Source organism: Mustela nigripes, chromosome 3 (assembly GCF_022355385.1).
Source record: "Mustela nigripes isolate SB6536 chromosome 3, MUSNIG.SB6536, whole genome shotgun sequence".
NCBI classification, from domain to species: domain Eukaryota; kingdom Metazoa; phylum Chordata; class Mammalia; order Carnivora; family Mustelidae; genus Mustela; species Mustela nigripes.
The window spans coordinates 161007190-161019558 of NC_081559.1; the positions used below are offsets into that span (position 1 = coordinate 161007190).

The 12369-nt window shown below is 40.3% G+C and overlaps 2 protein-coding genes across 2 annotated transcripts in view; both read left to right on the forward strand.

The window, feature by feature from the left end:
- On the forward strand, positions 1-2414 carry POLR2K (RNA polymerase II, I and III subunit K). The gene is made up of 4 exons (XM_059392926.1): positions 1-106; positions 686-755; positions 1500-1592; positions 2275-2414. Exons 2-4 carry the CDS (start codon positions 695-697, stop codon positions 2295-2297), a joined length of 177 nt encoding a protein of 58 aa, XP_059248909.1. The 5' UTR covers positions 1-106; positions 686-694; the 3' UTR covers positions 2298-2414.
- A 3436-nt stretch (positions 2415-5850) lies between these two features.
- The window catches only part of SPAG1 (sperm associated antigen 1), a 69737-nt gene continuing 63218 nt past the window's right edge, over positions 5851-12369 (forward strand). Inside the window, exons 1-3 of the mRNA XM_059394929.1 lie at positions 5851-5936; positions 9534-9675; positions 11805-11964. Of these exons, the coding sequence (XP_059250912.1) occupies positions 9536-9675; positions 11805-11964 (300 nt within the window). The 5' untranslated portion in view covers positions 5851-5936; positions 9534-9535. The remainder of the gene's footprint in view (positions 5937-9533; positions 9676-11804; positions 11965-12369) is intronic.

Consider the following 12369-nt stretch of genomic DNA (forward strand, 5'->3'; position numbering starts at 1 on the left):
CGGAAGTTGGGTGAGACACGACCTGGAGCCACAATCCGCCGGAAGTTTTAGAATACGGAGTTTCTTCGGGCTGCGTGGTTAGGTTGTTGGTGGGTTGTATTTAGACGTGAGTATTTCAACCCAAACAGCTAAGACCCTCAAGGTTAAAAGGGTCCGGTATGAGACTAGAATTGGGAGAAGCTGGGGATTGAGTAGATGATATTAATCCTTTGCCCTGTTTGGCTTTGGGGGGTTATTCTCCCCTTATTTTCGGTTCGCACGTTCCCGTGTTGAAGGATATAATTTATTGCCTTCCGCTGAATTTTGGAAAAGTAGAACTTGGGGTTAAATCGAAACCGAGCTTTGCCGTCAGATCCCAGTCCCCCTACCTCGTAATAGCTGAATAGCTCTGCGCAAGTTGACTTCTACAAGGCTGGGTTTCTTCATCTGTAATGTAAGAGTAATCGCTCCTAGGATTGTTGTAAAGATTATAGTGAAATAGTAAGTGTAAAGTTATTGTGTCCAGTTGGGAGGTAAGTGCGCAGTACGTTGTGTTTTTCGTCCATTAGCTCTACCCATGGGTTTGAAAAAGTACAGGTTAAGAATTGGGACTTTTTTCGGTTTTCCTGAGAAAAATGAGGCCTGGTTGGATTTGTGAGGAGCCCTTTTGAGATACTCAGTATTTATACTGAGTCTGTGATTTCAGGGGTTATCAATGGACACGCAGAAGGACGTCCAACCTCCAAAGCAGCAGCCAATGATATATATCTGCGGAGGTAAGAATAGAACTTACATCAAGTAGGAGTGTTTTACTTCAGAGTTTTGAAGTAATTACATTTAACTTTGTCTTAAATGAGTCTCTCATCTTTAAATTTTATAAAGCAGAATACTATCAACTGTTTTAAAAAAAAAAGTTCTCTCATTAAGAATTCATTTTCTGTCCAAGAAAAGTGCACTGCCCATAACTCTTTTTTCTTTCCTCCTTAGTATATTGTTGTTAAATAATAAAAGTTCAACTGAGTATATTTTAAAGGTGGAATAGGCTTATTTAATGGATTCATGAATAGGGCAGCATCCTATCTAGCAAGTAGATAGGAGCGCCAAAGGGCTACAGAAAAAGAAAGGTTTTTAAAGGTAGAGAGGAGTGGAAAAAAGGAAATTATTAGCAAAGAATCCATTGTTTTAGGTAAGATGGCCTTTCTAAGAGGAGGAACAGAAAAGCAGTAAATTCCCTAATGTTGACAAATTCCCATGGTGACTGGTCAGAGGTTACATTTCTGCATGGTTGAAACTGCAGTTAGGTTAAGTGTTAAGCCTTGGTTTACTGGGTTTACTGACTTGGCATCTTAACCTAAATGAGGCTGTTTGGGGCCTGTGGTTTTCTTTTCAGCACGGTCATAGCACCTTACTTTTAAGATTGAGTACATTTTAGTGCTTTGGGTGAAAAATACAGTTAAGATAATTTGCTTTTTTATCCTATTTGCCCTTTAGACACTGAATAAACATGCTTTCTTTTTTAGAATGTCACACAGAAAATGAAATAAAATCCAGGGATCCAATCAGATGCAGAGAATGTGGATACAGAATAATGTACAAGAAAAGGACTAAAAGATGTATCCTTTTAACTTGCTAAATATGAAATAGGTGGACGTGAAGAATAATGCTTGGGTTGTTAGTCAAACACGAATTTCTGGTGTTTAAAAAAAGGTAATAACTTAAACTACCAAAAAAGGGGCTTGATTAGGATTTTCATAATCATTTAATTTTTATGTTCATAATAAAAATTTAGTGTAGAGGCATATATTAAATATCTGAATATTAGTTGATTTTAGTTCTCATAAGTCTGTTTTACAGGATCCGAATTTTACTTATACTCCTTGGTTTTGAGTTTATGGACAAACTAAATTATACAGAGAAATAAATACAAATACTGTGTATGAATGCTACTTAATGGATAAAGTAAGGTTTACAAATTAGCCACAAGACAAAGTACATTATTACGTGGTAATTAATAGTACAATTAAAATATTTTTTAAACTGCTAAGTTACTTTGATAACATTGCTTTAGTGTTTTTTTGGTGCATTAGTCTTTTGTGTCATTGAAAGGGGACTAATAGAAATTGAAGTCTTTTTTTTTTCTTTTCATTTCCAAATATCATAGTAAATACTGAGTTCCAATCTACTATACACTGTAGATTAAATAACTAGCTGATTGCAAAGAAAAAGTGACTTGGAAGTGTTAAATCCTTCATACAATTTTTAAATTTTTTTTGTCCTTAACTCATTTTAATACAGTGGTGGTTTTTGATGCTCGATGAAATATGGAATTTGGAGGATTATCTTCATTTGTACTTGGATTTGCTATTAATGTTATATAGCTTTTGATTAGTGTATATATCTTTATGAATACAAATAGCATTTCATTTTAAAAACCATCTTGTATGTAGATATTTATTTGATAGTTTCTATAAAGAAGTTTTTGTTCAGTTACGTGATTTATGGCCACCTGGATGGCTCAGTCTGGCTTCTGCTCAGGTCACGATCCCAGGGTCCTGGGATAGAGCCCCACATCAGACTCTCTGCTCAGTGGGAAGCCTGCTTCTCCCATTCCCATTACCCCTGCTTATATTCCCTCTCTTTCTCTCTGTTAAATAAATAAATAAATAAAGTTTTTTTAAAAAATTACGTGATTTATAACTTTTATTTATATGTGATCTGACACAGAGTGAAAGTTTATAAAGTGCTTCCCTAAACCACACTTCTAATTAAGGCCTAGAATCTTTTGGGGGCCTTGTTAAAAATGTTTTCTAGGGCCCTGTGAAGGTCTGATTAAGTAAGTTCCTTGGAAACTATTGTTTTACATCACCAACTTTGTAAACTCTCCGGTATCATTTTGTATTGAGTATACCGATGTACTTAGCATGCATGCATTATTTTGAGTTAAATTTTTCATTTTTACTTGATGTAGGCCTTCTGTATTTGTATATAAGGCTTGACTGTAGTTTGAGTCTTGGGTGAGGGGAGAGAAACTTTAATGGTTGCATCTGTAAGGAAAAATCAACTCGCAGTAAAGTGGATGAAGCAGATTATTAAGGCTAGTGCAGTTTCTGAGGTGTAATCAGGAAGGTAAAAAATTCTGCCTTCAGGGTACATAAAAATATATGTATAGGGACTGGTTTACACTGGCCTATGGATAAATGTTTAAAAGTTTTGCCCTGATCTTAGGGATATGGATACTCCCATACTCATCCTCCCATCTGTTCCAGGATTCCATCATTATGGGATGTCACCTAACATTCATTTTGAAGATAGGTATATTCCACCTTCACTAATAGCTGTGTGTATCTCTGACATTCAAAAAATTAACTGTGCCATTTTTAAAAAGCACCTGTATTTCTATTACCATCCTTGAATACTAAGTTCTATAAATGTTTTAAGTGCTATACAAAGTACTACCATGCTCAGATTTTTCAGAGTGCTTCCTAGGTCCCGGTTTTCCTTTAGCCATACCTTTCAAACTTCTGTAATTCTGCTCTGTTTCTTCTTGACCTTGTCTTTTTCAGACAAAAGAGTCCCAATAAATATGACAGTCCCCTAAACAAATCCTAACACTTGGGATGACATATTGCTCTTAGCTGTTTTGATTTTATCATAGGTCTTTTATGTATCATTAGTTTAATTGAATATTATTATTTGGTTAACTAGACAGTGGTTTAGTGGAAAAAGTATTACCACTGGAACTCAAGACCAGCATTTCAACCAGTCACTTCTTTGTGTCCCTTTCATCTATAAAAATGGAAGTGATTTTACCTCTTGCCTACCTGGACAATTTTAATGGGAAAAAAGGTAAAATAGATATAAAATTGCTTTAAAAGATTTGGGGGGTGCCTTGGTGGCATAGTTAGTTAAGCATCCAACTCTTAGTTTCAGTTCAGGTCATGATCTCAGGGTTGTGGGATCAAGCCCAGTGTCAAGCTCTGCACTGAGCACAGAGGCGCTCTCCCTCTGTCCCTCCCCTCCTTTCTCTCTTTCAAAAACAAATAACAGCAGATCTTTAAAAAAAAGAACGACTTTCAAATAGTCTTGTTTAAGTATAAATATCAGTAAATCTGAGCTTAAAGTTAACACGTAACTTGTCCCCTGCTTAAAATGTTTACCAATGACTATGGACATGCATGTCCATAAGGAAAGCATGGAAATTGAATCAAATCCAGCCCTGCTTCTCAGTGACTAGCCAGTTCACTTAATGTAAGCTTCATGGTCAATGTGGAGGAATTTATGATGGTCATTATGGTGCTTTGTGGCTCTGAAGTTAATCTTCAGAGATTAAAGTTGTGAAAAATGTGAAAACAGTAGCTGAAATCAGAAATGGCCAGTCTTGGGGCTCCTTGTTGGCGTAGTCAGTTAAGCATTGGATTCTTGATTTTGGCTCAGGTCGTGAACCCAGGGTTGTGAGGTGAGAGTTCTCTCTCTCCTCCCTCTGCACATCTCACCCCACCCCACCCTGTGTTTGTCTCTCTCCAAAAAACCCCACAAAAGACAAAACAAACAAACAAAAAATAGTCTCAGGAGTGTCTGCCTAGCTCAGACAGTAGAGCGTGCAACTCTTGATCCTCAATGGTTGTGAATTCAAGTTCCATGTTGGGTGTAGATATTACTTAGAAATCTTTAAAAAAAAAAAAAGCCATTCATAAGACTATAAGTCGAGAAGGGTATAAGCTGAGAATATGTAAAAACAAGTTTCCTCCTCATACACAAATGTGTGGACATCTCCACACTTCCTAGAATAAGTTCTGTGTAGAAAATTAGGAGGGAGTGGTTATTTGAGCAGAAGGCTGAAGGATGAGAAGGAGCCTGACATAGTAAGACAAGGGGAAGGAGCATTCCTGAAATTGAGGAAATAGCCAGTGTAATGTCTCAGGGGTGAAAAAAGCAAGCTTGCCTTGTTCCCACTTTAGAATGAAGCCCATGTGACTCCAACTTTGAGGTAGGCAGAGGCCTGCTTATTTATGGTCTCATGATGGGAGTAAACAGGAGTATAACACGATTTAAGACAAGATTACTTGAGCTGTTCTGTGAGAATGGGTAACGTAGGGATGGATGGATGGGGAAGCCAGTTAAGGACCACCTACAGTAGTTCAGGATAACGATTATGGCAGACCAGAGCGATAGCAATAGAGGGACTAAGTAGTGGCTGGCGTAAGATAACATTTTGAAGTTGAGCTAATGGGACTTAGTGATGGCTTGGCTAATATTTTAAGAGCCCAGTAAACAGTACAGACTTCGGTGAAAGGCTTTGGTTTCAAATATCCAGTGTCCTTTGTTAACAGTGTGTGACTTCACCAGGGTACACTTTCCTCATTTATAAGGTAGGCAGGAAATAATAGCACTTACCTCACAGGTTAGTTGCAAAATAAAATGAATCCGTAAAAACTCTTAGCCTAATCAATGTTAATTATTATCACCATTGCTGTATTATTATTTTCCACGCAAAATTAGTTTGAAGATTAGTGTCCCAGCTACTAGGCTTGCTGCCTCCATACTCTTCAGATTGCTCTTTCTGAAACACGTTGTAGATACTCTGAACGTTTAATTATAGTTCTATAATTAAATAGGAGTAGTTATCAATTTATCTTGCGGGCGGTGTAACAATCCAGAACAGTAACGGCGTTTAAACTCGATCGGAAACGAACGCTAAGGAGAAAGGGGCCTCTCCCACTTGGACTCCTTTCATGGCCTAAATGGTCGTCTGTGTAAGAGGCTGGGCTGTGAGGCCTATCGGCGAGGTAGCTGGTCGAGGCCAGCCAATCATCCGCAGAGGCTCTGGTCCCGCCCCCGGCGGTCGGCCTCCGGCGGGTGGGGGCTCAGGCGGGGCGACACGCCCCCAGCTGCGCACCTGCGGCTCGGGTGGTAAATTGTGCCCGGGCGGCATCCTCTGCGTGGCGTCTACGAACCAGGTGAGTACCTGCCGGCCAGGAGTAAGTTACATCTTCCGTCGCAGTTCCCTTCGGAACTGGGGTGAAAGGCGGGCCCCGAAAAGCAAATGCACGGTCGGAATCGACTGAGGGAGCGGGTTCTGGGATGAATAAACGGGGGGCTTTAGTTTACTGCGGCAGAGGGTAGCGGATGTTGGGACAGGGTCGCAACATGGGGGTTGCCGGGGTCCGCCGACGGCGACCAGTCCTGGAGACCAAAGCTGGGGAGTGGGGAGCAATTTCAGAGGGTCCCAAAGTGCCCCCCGACAGTTGGGTTGACTGTAGAACTCTGGGTTCGCGGCCGCACCCAACCCCCCAACCCCCCAGCCGCTCCCGGCGGTGCTGTACACAGAAACCGTTGCTAGGGCAAAGGGAACCATTTCCTTTCGATTTCGGCCTGCAGGGGGCGCTCGACCCTGTGGTTGCTGGATAGAAAGTTCCCTAGTGGAGGAAAACAGGTCTTCGTGTTAATTAACCATCTCATTTTCCGATGGAGGTGTTTCTGTCAGCCGATTAGGGAATATGGGAAATGGATGTGGATCAGGATGACCGAGAAGAGATTAAATCCAACTAGAATCAAAGCTTTTCCTAATCAAAGAAATTCCAACCGGACGTGGGAGGGTTCTAACGTGAGCAAATGAACTGTTGTATGACTCGTTTTTTAGAACTTGAAAGTTAACATTTAGTAGTCTTGAAATGTGCATCTTACCAGGAAAAGCAAAACAAACATGGAAGTCTCAAAAAGCATTTTCAGAGAAATGTTAAAACCGTGTGCAGAATGAAATTCATTTGCTTAGATAAGAGATGGCTCTCATTTAAAATGTTTTTCACTGTATTTTATTCAATTCTTGTAATCTCAGAGGTTGCAAGACAAATTCGAGATCATCTATTTTAATCCCATTGGATGCTTAAGTTCTTCCATCAAAGATCCGCCAACTCTTTAGAAAAATTCTAGTGCAACCCATTCTGTTCTGGGCAGCATCAGTAATTTAAAAGTTCTTCATGTTGCTTTCCATAGTTTCTACTCTTAAGTCTATCCTTGTAATGATTGTATCATTTATCATTCTGGGCCCTGCCAGTATAGCATGAAAACCACAATCTCATTTCTTCACTGGATCTCATCTGAAAGCTGATGTCTTCTGTGTTCTATGCCCAGTTAAAGCTAGCAGGAATATGGAGGAGAAGCTGACACCAATCCTTCTCTCTCTCTCTCTTTTTTTTTTTTTTTTTTTTTGCAGAAATCTGATGTATGACTGAATCCCAGAGAGTGACATGCTGAAGGAAATACTTTTGGTCAATTAGGCCCATTGCTACTTCTTGTTTTAAAATTTATAACCCAATACGTTTTACTGCAGTGGTTTTTGAAACACTTTTGACAGTGACTCATGATGAGAAATATATTTTGCAATATGTGCATTTATATTCACACATTTGTCATTTGTTTGTATAGACACGACATAAAAGTTTTTACAAAACAGTATTCACAGTATGTGAAGTAGTCAGATTTTTGTGTTGCTGTTCTAGAGTATATCTCATTAAAAAACAATGCTAATTGCAGCTCACTCATTTCAGGGGTTGCCGCCCATAATTTGAAAAGTCTGGGTATGATGGCTAAGTGTGTGGGCTCTGCAGTTTCCTCCTGAGATTCAAATCCTCAGTCACTACTTAATAATTATATGACCTTGAGCAAGTTACTTAAAGCACAAACATTTCCCTTTTTGTAAAATGGGAGTAATTATTAATTCCCGTCATGAGAGGTTTGAAGATTATGTGAGATAATAATCCATGGCACACAATAATTTAGCTCCATAACTGGTAACTCTTATTACTGCTCTCTGCTTAAAATAAAACCTACATGATATAGTAGTGGAAAGATTAAATGAAGTAATACATGTAAAATTCTTAGGGTGATGCCCAGCACACATTAAGAACTGTGTAATTATCTGTCAGTGGTGTTACTACCATCATCGTTAGCAGCATCACTAAAGCGAAACAGTCTGAGGCCCTCTTATTTCCAATTCACTCCAGCAAGTGTTTCTTTTTTTTTTTTTTCTTTTAAAGATTTTATTTATTTATTTGACAGACAAAGATCACAAGTAGGCAGAGGCAGGCAGAGAGAAAGGAAGGGAAGCAGGCTTTGCACTGAGCAGAGAGCCCGATGCAGGGCTCCATCCCAGGACCCTGGGATCATGACCTGAGCTGAAGGCAGAGGATTTACCTGACTGAGCCACCCAGGCGCCCCCAGCAAGTGTTTCTTAAGGGTATAAGGCACTACTTTGTTAGCCCTGAATATATGACAATGAATAAAGTGAGATCTCACAATCTAGAAGGGAAGACAAAAATACATAATTAAAATATATGTTATGAGAAAGGTATGGGCTCAGTGTCTTGCTGGAGTGGGTTGCAGGGAATGACAAAGAGGGTGATATAAAAGACAAAGGATATTGGGACACCTGGGTGGCTCAGTTGGTAAAGCAGCTGCCTTCAGCTCAGGTCATGATCCCAGCGTCCTGGGATCGAGTCCCATATCGGGCTCTGCTCAGCAGGGAGCCTGCTTCTCCCTCTGCCTCTGCCTGCCATTCTGTCTGCCTGTGCTCTCTCTCTTCCCCTCTCTCTCTCTGATAAATAAATAAAATTAAAAAAAAAAAAAAAGACAAAGGATATTATTTATGTTTGTGCTGAATCACAGCATGTTTGGGGTGTGAACAAACTGCTGAAGCAGAAGTCATTGAAATCAACATTGAAAGCTATCTTAAAAGGCAGTTTGAGCACCTAAGGGGATCAGAATATGCCATCCCCAAATAAGCCATTTAGGCATAAGGATATATCAAACTGAAAACAAACAACAGGAAGAATTCTCACCCTCTCCCTTTCTGCTTAATAGCAGGGCATAAATTTCCCTTTGTAAAGGTGTCCCCTCTTCCCCTTCTCTCCTACCAGGAGGAGAACAATCCACATCATAGTACACAGAACTGGGATAAGGCTGCAAAAACAAATCTTAATAAGGAAACCATTATCTTTCATTAGTTTCTCCCATATATTTACCTTCTCCTAAAAGCCAACCCCCCTTTTCCTTTGTCTAATCACTTATCCACAACTTACCACCCTTTTTTAAAACGGTATATAGGCTCCCAAACCTAGAGGTTTCTTTGGGTTTTCATTTTTCTATGAAGCCCTGCCCCTCCATGCGTTAAGTGTATGAAATAAACATTTTTCTCCTGTTAATGTGTTTTTATCAGTTTAACTGGGGAGTCTCAGACACTGAACATAAATGAGTAGAGGAAAAGTGTTTTCCTATTCTGTAGTACCACAATGTGCTTTGTGTTTCAATTTTGCTTAAGTGGAGATTGAGGTAATCTAAGTATGATACTTAGTAATTTAGTTCCATGACTGATAACTGTTTTTATCAAGGAGAGAGAGTTAAAAATGTGTAGACTTCTTCCTTAGAGAAAACACACCTCCTTTTACATAGAAAAAAAAAGTAAATGTTATAGAAATGCCTAGATGCTTCCTATTATTTAGTTTTAAGTATTACTATACATATTTGTTTCATAACTATTTTCCTATACTACATTTCAGCCATGACTACCAACGATTATCCATCATTATGGGGCTTTGGAACAACAAAAACATTTAAAATTCCTGTAGAACATTTGGATTTTAAGTATATTGAAAAATGTTCAGATGTTAAACACTTGGAAAAAATTCTTTATGTGCTCAGGTAAGCATTCAAAAATCCTTTTATGTTTCAGTATGCCAATTACATTGTTGCATTCTGAAAACTGGTACTCTTAGAAATGTTACAGAACATTTTCACACATTGAGATTGTTGAGGTTTTTGTTTTGTTTTGTTTTCCCCACGTTAGGTTCCAAAATAGTTGTTTTGATCCCGTGGTTAGTTTAGAAGGTCCTGGCTAGGTCTACTTCCAGGTTCTCTTAAGCTTGCCGCTTAAGGCTCATCAGTATGCAAGAGGACATTTTTTTTCTTGCTTCCTCCACATTTCCTAGAAAAGATAAAGTAGCCATGAGAGTAGCCATTAGGAAATAAGATTAACTCACCATGCTACAGTTGATAAAGATCTTTGGTACTCCCACCACCCTGTACCACCTGCCAACCAGGATGGTGACTTCCTGAGAGCTGGTGGGGAGGCCTGGAGGTGGGACCAGAAAGCAGGGAATCCTGACCTTCTCGGGGTAAGGGCCCCACGGTGGTGATTGTCAAACTTTATATGGTTGTTTAAAATGCAGATTTGAGGGTCCCATTCCCAGGGCCCACTCGTTTTTTAACAAGTGCCTGGCTGACTGACATGCAGATGGCCAAGGGAGCCCACTTCAGGCAGCACTGGTCTGGGGCCCCCCAGCGGGTACCCCCCATTTGGGGTGTCCTGAGGGGTTTTCATTTGGAGAGTAGCCTGTTACTGTGAAAGCCCTTGTGGAGCATGAATCCCTCCTCCCCCGGCATCAGTAGTGCTCCTTCTGTTTGATGGTGGTTCTCTGTTTCCTTCCCTCTGACCCCCTTCCTCATCACTGTGTCCTCTCCTTTTTCTCTCTCATCACCTTCAGCCTCCTGTCCTCCCTCAGCATCCCCGCTGGTGCCCAGACACAGTCGATGTTACAACCTCCTCATTTCTGAAACGGAGAGTGAGACACGTATTTTTCTTTTTCCTTTTCTCAGCAGTAGAAAAACATTTTCTTTTATGTGTGGCCAACTGGTAAAGAAAATGAGCAGTTTATGTGATGGAAGAGTTTGCAAGCCCCACACTGTTGGTTCTAAGAAATTCTGTGAAGAACTTAATTCACTTATATAGTATTGATTCAGAATTTACTTATTTTTAAAGGTTTTATTTATTGGGGCACCTGGGTGGCTCAGTGGGTTAATGCCTCTACCTTCAGCTCAGGTCATGATCCCAGGTCCTGGGATGGAGCCCCACATCGGGCTCTTTGCGCAACAGGGAGTCTGCTTCCTCCTCTCTCTCTGCCTGCCTCTCTGCCTACTTGTGATCTCTGTCTGTCAAATAAATAAATAAAATCTTTTTTAAAAAGAGATTTTATTTATTTGAGCTAGAGAGTGAGAGAGATCAAAAGTGGAGGGCAGAGGGAGAGGGAGATACAGGTCCCCGCTGAGCAGGGAGCCGGCCATGGGACTCCATCCCAGGACCTTAGGACCATGACCTGAGTCGAAGGCACACGTTTAACCAACTGAGCCACCCAGCCATCCCCAGAATTTATTTTTAAGAAAAATTTATTTGAAAATGGGATTTTTTTTTCTATTTTTCTAAGAATTTAAAGGTAAACAGATCTATAACAGAAGGGGAAAAGATTGATTTTCCTTCAAAAACAAAGAACAGAGTTCTCCTCACAACTCTCTAGGAACGAATTCTGTTCCTTGAGTGGTTGAATTTGGAGGCTTGCTGTTCTGAACCACTCCTCTACCATTTTCTTCCTATCCCTTTGTGGGGAAAAAAGGAGCCACAAACTCCTCCTTGGGAAGAACATCCAGTCTCACTTTCCGCCTGTCTCTAATATTGAATTTTCATTTATAAGTTAAAAATTACCTTGTGTAACAAAATGAACACATGTTAAAGGAGAGAAAATGTCATTTACTCAACTTTCCAAAGTGTGTGATGGAAGCTGGTGTTTTTGGAGCTCCATTTTTTCCTTCACTGCATCACTCCATAAATTAACGGCTAAAAATGAAGGTTGTGCTGGTTGAGGAAGGGAAGTGGGACGCCCCCACACAGCCCAGCCTCCCTCCCAGTGCAGGGGCAGCCCTGGACAGCTCCGCAGAGCCCCTCTGCTCCATGGGCTCTAAAGAAAGTGGTGACTCCAAAGTTCTGAATTTTTTTAAAGGTCTGGTGAGGAAGGATATTATCCTGAACTTACGGAATTCTGTGAAAATCGTCTTAAAGGCTTGGCTCCTGAAAGTAGAGCTTTGAGGAAAGATAAACCTGCAGCAACAGCGGCCAGTTTTACAGCAGAAGAATGGGAAAAAATTGACGGCGATATAAAGGTATAGAGTGACCCTGGTTTTTGTGACATTCTCATGTTGTATCTGTGTCTCCTTCACTTTTCTAAAATCCCAGGCTTCTTTCCTTTTTGTCAGTGAAGGGCTTTTAGTGGTAATCACTTAGGTAGTATTGGTTCCTTCTCAAACCTAGAATAATATGAATGTGTATGTTTGTGTCCGGACATCCACGTGCATATTTTATTTTATTTTATTTTTTTTTTCACGTGCATATTTTAAATGACTTTCCTATCAAAGAAAGGTAATTCGCTCAGCTTTTATAAATTGTGCTATACAGGGCGCCTGGGTGGCTCAGTGGGTTAAGCCGCTGCCTTCGGCTCAGGTCATGATCTCAGAGTCCTGGGATCGAGTCCCGCATCGGGCTCTCTGCTCAGCAGGGAGCCTGCTTCC

Excerpts from the sequence above, each read along its gene's own strand:
- POLR2K (XM_059392926.1), top strand. The coding sequence starts at position 695 with ATGGACACGCAGAAGGACGTCCAACCTCCAAAGCAGCAGCCAATGATA. Across the intron at positions 756-1,499 it reads AATGATATATATCTGCGGAG|AATGTCACACAGAAAATGAA; the intron begins GTAAGAATAGAA and ends TTTCTTTTTTAG. Across the intron at positions 1,593-2,274 it reads CAAGAAAAGGACTAAAAGAT|TGGTGGTTTTTGATGCTCGA; the intron begins GTATCCTTTTAA and ends ATTTTAATACAG.